The sequence below is a fragment of the Crinia signifera genome, chromosome 4 (assembly GCF_055691185.1).
Source record: "Crinia signifera chromosome 4, ASM5569118v1, whole genome shotgun sequence".
Taxonomy (NCBI): domain Eukaryota; kingdom Metazoa; phylum Chordata; class Amphibia; order Anura; family Myobatrachidae; genus Crinia; species Crinia signifera.
The window spans coordinates 306,822,212-306,828,386 of record NC_139220.1 but is presented as its reverse complement, the minus strand read 5'-3'; the positions used below and the strand labels follow the sequence as shown (position 1 = coordinate 306,828,386).

At 41.4% G+C, this 6,175-nt stretch overlaps 1 protein-coding gene across 1 annotated transcript; it reads right to left on the bottom strand.

Moving 5' to 3' along the window:
* Nucleotides 1-4,805: 4,805 nt before the first annotated feature.
* Nucleotides 4,806-5,898, bottom strand: LOC146073319 (uncharacterized). The gene has a single exon (XM_083180497.1). It carries the CDS (start codon nucleotides 5,811-5,813, stop codon nucleotides 4,806-4,808), a length of 1,008 nt encoding a protein of 335 aa, XP_083036623.1. The 5' UTR covers nucleotides 5,814-5,898.
* Nucleotides 5,899-6,175: the final 277 nt, after the last annotated feature.

The window sequence follows — 6,175 nt, the reverse complement described above, 5'->3', positions numbered from 1 at the left end:
CATACACACCCAAAAAAACAGTACAACCTACACAAAACACACACTTAAACATTGCACATATACACAAAGACACAATATACACATACTGTATATACATAGCACACCTCACACACTTATGCATTGGACAGATACATGCAACACACACAACCACATACACTACATCACACACACAAAAACAGTACAACACACAGAACACATAAAAAATGTACGTTTATTTAACAGTCTGTACCAGCAAAGAAAAACTGTACCTAATGTACCGTTTTTTCTTTTTTCCGCATATCCGTCTCTCCAGTCCTCCAGCCTGTCACTGCGCTCCCCAGCCAGTTGCACTGAGAAATCTTTGTCCTGGCCAATGCACCCCTTGATCAATACAAAGTGGGTACACTGCACTCACCCTGTCAGTTGTATGTTAGGCACTGCTCTGCCTTGAGGGTGTCCCAGACTCTTTTGGTTCATAGATAATGTTTGGTCGATGGGCATGAGCGCTGCATGTATTCGTTTGAATGTTATGAGTGTAAGAATTTGAAGAATAATACTGAGATGAAGATTTGCCACGTTAAAGTGTACAATTTACTCAATAAATCGTGAAAAAAATATATGTACATAAAAGTACAACCAAGAAATAAAAGTAGGTTTAAAAAATAAATTCTAATTCAAACTGATAATTGTTTGGATGGGGTGGGTTGCCAAACAAATCTATAAGTGGAGGGGGTATGGATATTGTGGGCATAATTGGTGTTTGGTACACCTACAGGGGGTCCCCAGTTGATGAGAAATTTTCACTACAGTGTCACCGTAGGGGGAAATCCAATTGGGGTTCAGGTGGTCTTTTAGGGACCCCTTTACAATCCCGTTGGTCTCTTCTCCTAAAGCCTATGGTCTCCCTCAGTGATTGACTATTATTAAGGGAGACCGTAGGCTCAAGGAGAAGAGACCTACGGGATTGTAAAGGGTTCCTAAAAGACCAACTGGACCCGAATTGGGAATCCCCTTATGGTGACACTGTGACCATGATACTGTAGTGAAAATCCCATCAAATGAGTAGCCCCTGTAGGTGTACCAAACACCAATTATGCCCACAATATCCATATCCCCCTCCACCTATAGATTTGTTTCACAACCCACCCCCATCCAAACAATTATGAGTTTGAATCAGATCTTATTTGTTAATCCTACTTTCATTTCTTGATTGTACTTCTATGTACACTTATATCTTTTCATTATTTATTGAGTAAATTGTACACTTTAACATGGAAAATCTTTATCTCAGTCTTATTCTTCAACTTCTTACACTCCAAACCTTATCAATGCACCCATTGATGATTGCGATGGCTGGATCGGTGGATTGGCCCGGTGGGTGTAGGGAAGAATTTGGCCCATTGCACTCATTCCCAGTGGTGCATTGCAGTGTTGTGCGGGTAGCCTGCGTCGCGTTATGACGTCATGTGGCCAGGCCTGCGGACATACTCCCACACTCAGGGGCTGCCCCACTGGTAGAGATGACCGGTGCATGTGCTTTACAGATCTCCAGACCTTAGAGACTGCTGCAGGCTGGATTGGTGAGGGGAGCGGGAGTGGCAGGGAGCGTTGAATTTTTTATTAATTATGGCGCGGTAAGTAACGCCCACTCCGGTCTCAACGCACTCAGCGCCTGTAATTACACACCCTAGAAACTGTACCATTGAAAGTATAGAAATGGAGGTGTGGCCACATCCCTTTCTGATTTTGTACCGATTTCTGACCCTTAGATGTTGGAGGCTGTCATAGGTGCTAAATCTCAGGAGTGGATGTAGAATTCATCAACACATACAAGTTATCAACTCCACCACACCTGAATTCATTGCCGTCATTGAGTATCAATGCAAACAAATTCTAACATTATGGTGAAATCTACAACAAATTACAATCTTAGGTCTTTGGCACAGCATACTGTAAGATTACATTTTTCAGCAATTTTGGAAATAAAAAAACCCCAAGGTTTTCCCGGGCAACGCCAGGCCGGTCAGCTAGTATGTAATAAATGCTGGGTTGTAGTTAGAGCAGCTGAGCGCTAGGGGGCAGTGTTGTGCAATATATAATCAATCTGTGTGTATGGCTAACACATATATGATTATTCAAGTGAGAGGGAAGAAATTATCCACTGGACTCAGCGAGTGGTTACCTTATGGACCGAACAGCTTGAAGAAGCAGGGGGGTTGGGAGCCGCACAAGGTGATGCCCACCTGGTGTGAATTGGGTCAAGAGAGACCCCTTTCAACACTCTGGTGGGTTTCGGCCTGAGTTGCCTAATACCAACTTTTGTTAGACGTTTGTCCCTATGTGGGGTAAGTAGTCTTTGTGTGTTGGCGGTTCTCCCCTGAGTCCGATTGTATGCACTAGGAAGGAGTGAGGAAAGTGGACTCTTTTTGTGGGGCACTCTTAGTTACTGATTCTGATTTAAAACTTAACTTTTAATTTTAATTGATTAAGATAAGGTGGACATACATTGGCAAACAAAACAAAACCAAACAGAAAGGGACAAACAACATTAATTCTGCAGTGAGCTTTTATAATATGCTGTACAGATTTTTGGAAAGTGAGTTCTATATCATAACAATCAATATAGAGATGTGCCTAGCAGAGCTAATTGCTATATCAGCTAGGAATCGGCCTAGAGTAATTGGATATACAATCAACTTTCGGACAGTATTGCAGGTATTAATTGGCTGGGTAACAAGCAATTGTTTATGGACCTAAACAGGTCGCCAGCCAATATTGTCAATAGTGACAGGGTGGGAATATTGGCTGGCGACCTGTTTAGGTCCATAAACAATTGCTCGTTACCCAGCCAATTAATACCTGCAATACTGCCTGAAAGTTGATTGTATATCCAATTACTCTAGGCCGACAAGTGATTGCAAGACAATCTACATCTTTTCACTCATAGCGTGCCATCCTCTAATTGACAGTGTGATAATATTAATATTTTGTGTGGAAAAACCATTAATTGTGAACAATTTTGATTAAAGTGTGCAAGCACTAGTCTAAATAGGGAATTCTTTCCCCATAAAATTTAATAAAAACTCTTCAGACGATTCCTAGCTGATATAGCAATTAGCTCTGCTAGGCACATCTCTATATTGATTGTTTTGATATAGAACTCACTTTCCAAATATCTGTACAGCATATTATAAAAGCTCACTGCAGAATTAATGTTGTTTGTCCCTTTCTGTTTGGTTTTGTTTTGTTTGCCAATGTATGTCCGCCTTATCTTAATCAATTAAAATTAAAAGTTAAGTTTTAAATCAGGATCAGTAACTAAGAGTGCCCCACAAAAAGAGTCCACTTACCTCTCTCCTTCCTAGGACCGAACAGTTTGTAATGCAAAGAGCTGCTAAGGCGGTCCGCCGCTGTGTGCGTCTCCTCAGTAGCGCTGCCTCCTGCTTCTGTCCCTGCCGCCCCGGTCACGTATGTACACCACGTGAGCCATCTGTCCCTGACGTATGTTTTTGCCGCGCTTGAGGTTGCCTCCTCTAGCATCCTCAAAAGGTGTGTGCTGTAAGAAGGACATTTTGTGAGGTTCATTTTCAATAGCAGGAGCCTGGCAAGAGGAGAGCTGGGACCGCAGACAAGAGACAAGTAGATCTGTTGGTGTTGGTGGCGGTAGTGAGCAGAGGGTCTGGTTGGTCCCAGGTACCAGCAGCAGTGCAGCGCATAGATAGCCCCGCAGACCCCCGGCACCCTCACTTACTCAGCACCTGACTGCAACTGTGGGGTCTGTGGGGCTATTCTTATGCCACTGGTATTAGGGGTCAATAGTATCTGTATACTAGTGTATTAGGGGGTCAGTTGTAGCAGCTCCTCGTATGTCAGGAGAGCAACATAAATATATTTCTAAATAAAATGTCTGCTCTGCACAAGATCTATGTCTCTTCTGCATGGATCCCCAGCTCCCATTAACTATTACAGGACTTTCATCGGGTTGCTCACACCCTATAGAATGCCCTTCCACGTACATAAGACTCTCCTCTGCCTAAAAACTTTCCAGCATTCCCTGAAAACTCATTTCTTCAGGCAAGTCTATCATATTTAAGTTCCATATGCATAACCCTCTACTTATGTATTATATAGCTTCCCTTCCGGACCTACAAGCTATGCTATTACTGGTGCCTGTCCTTATGTTTCCCTCCTGAATCGCTATAGATTGTAAACTTGCAGCACGGCCCTCTTACCTCCAAATCTGTCTGTTGTTACCCTGTTTGTTTATCTCTGTTTACAATTGTAAAGCGCAACGGAATCTGCTGCGCTAGATAAGAAACTGTAACAGAATCTGCTGCGCTATATAAGAACTGTAACAGAATCTGCTGCGCTATATAAGAAACTGTAAATAAATAAATACTATTGCAGGGATATTATTGGAGGGTTCACCCTACACAATGTTTATTACAGTCACTGGTGCAGAGGATCAAATACAGATGTTTCTCCTCCCTGGTCTTTAACAAGACAGATTGATATAATACAAATTGTTTCCTAAAATAAAATGTCCTCACATGTAATCATATCAAAGGGATTCAACTGTATTCTGCACAGCCGATCTCCCATCTAAAGTAATAGGAGATCAGGAGTCCTAAATTAATGTTCTTTTATTATTATGCTAATTGCAGCCAAACAGAATGAATATAGCAATGTAACACAGATAACCCATCTGAAGTTATGGGCATGATGTAAAAAGTGATATTTGGGCACCCATACAGGTCACTTTTGACATATTGCTGCTGATCGTCTCAGGAGGCTGAGAGTGGAAGGTGCCATCAGATGTTTGTGCCCTAATGCAACAACAATTCAATTTCTCTCTCAGGTGACCAGCCCTGAAAGCTGCCCCCACAGACATTTGTATCATCCCCATTGCAGGGATACAAGGGAACATGAGGAACACGTGATACATTCAGATCTTCAGAGCATGTAAATGACTTCTGTCCAGTGTGACTCCTCTGATGTGTAACTAGATTACGCTTACTTGTAAAACACTTGCTGCATTCTGAGCATTTAAATGGTCTCTCTCCAGTGTGACTCCTCTGATGTGTAACTAGATGATGCTTACTTGTATAAGACTTGCTACATTCTGAGCAACTAAATAGTCTCTCTCCTGTGTGACTCCTCTGATGTCTAACTAGATTACGCTTACTGGTAAAACACTTGCTGCATTCTGAGCAACTAAATGGTTTCTCTTCTGTGTGACTCCTCTGATGTATAACAAGATGTGGCTTCTGGATAAAACACTTGCTACATTCAGAGCACTTAAATGGTTTTTCTCCCGTGTGACTCCTCTGATGTCTAACAAGATGTGACTTTACTGTAAAACACTTGCTACATTCAGAACATGTAAACGGTCTCTCTCCTGTGTGACTCCTCTGATGGATGAGAAGCTCTGATTTATATGTAAACCATTTGTCACACTCAGAGCACAGATATGATCTGTCTCCTGTGTGACTCCTCTGGTGTGTGAGAAGCTCTGATTTATATGCAAAGCGTTTGTCACACTCAGAGCACAGATGTGGTCTCTCTCCTGTGTGACTCCTCTGATGTATGAGAAGCTGTGATTTACGTGTAAACCGTTTGTCACACTCAGAGCACAGATGTGGTCTCTCTCCTGTGTGACGACTCTGATGTCTGAGAAGATCTGAATTATATGTAAAGCGTTTGTCACACTCAGAGCACAGATATGGTTTCTCTCCTGTGTGATTCCTCTGATGGATGAGAAGCTGTGATTTATATGTAAAGCGTTTGTCACACTCAGAGCACAGATGTGGTCTCTCTCCTGTCAGACTCATCATGTATTAATGAGATACAAATTAGCTGTAGAAGGTTTCTCCTATGCAGAAAATGAGAATAGCTCAGTGAGTCCCCAGATTTGTAGGAATAAATGGTGCCTGTAGGTAGATTGATCTGACTGTTGTGTTGCTTTCCACGGCGTCTTCCAAATGAAAATCCTGTTACTTATTTGTCCTGCAAGAAAAAAAATATATTTTAAAAGCTGTTCTGTGGTAATTCTACTATTACTGTAATAGTGCTACTTTATATATAGAACATGATGTATTTGTATATACCATATTAAATATGTCCATGTCATTTACAATTTATATATATATATATATATATATATATATATATATATATATATATATATATATATATT

Coding starts and splice junctions, on each gene's coding strand:
- LOC146073319 (XM_083180497.1), bottom strand. CDS start 5,813: ATGATGAGTCTGACAGGAGAGAGACCACATCTGTGCTCTGAGTGTGAC.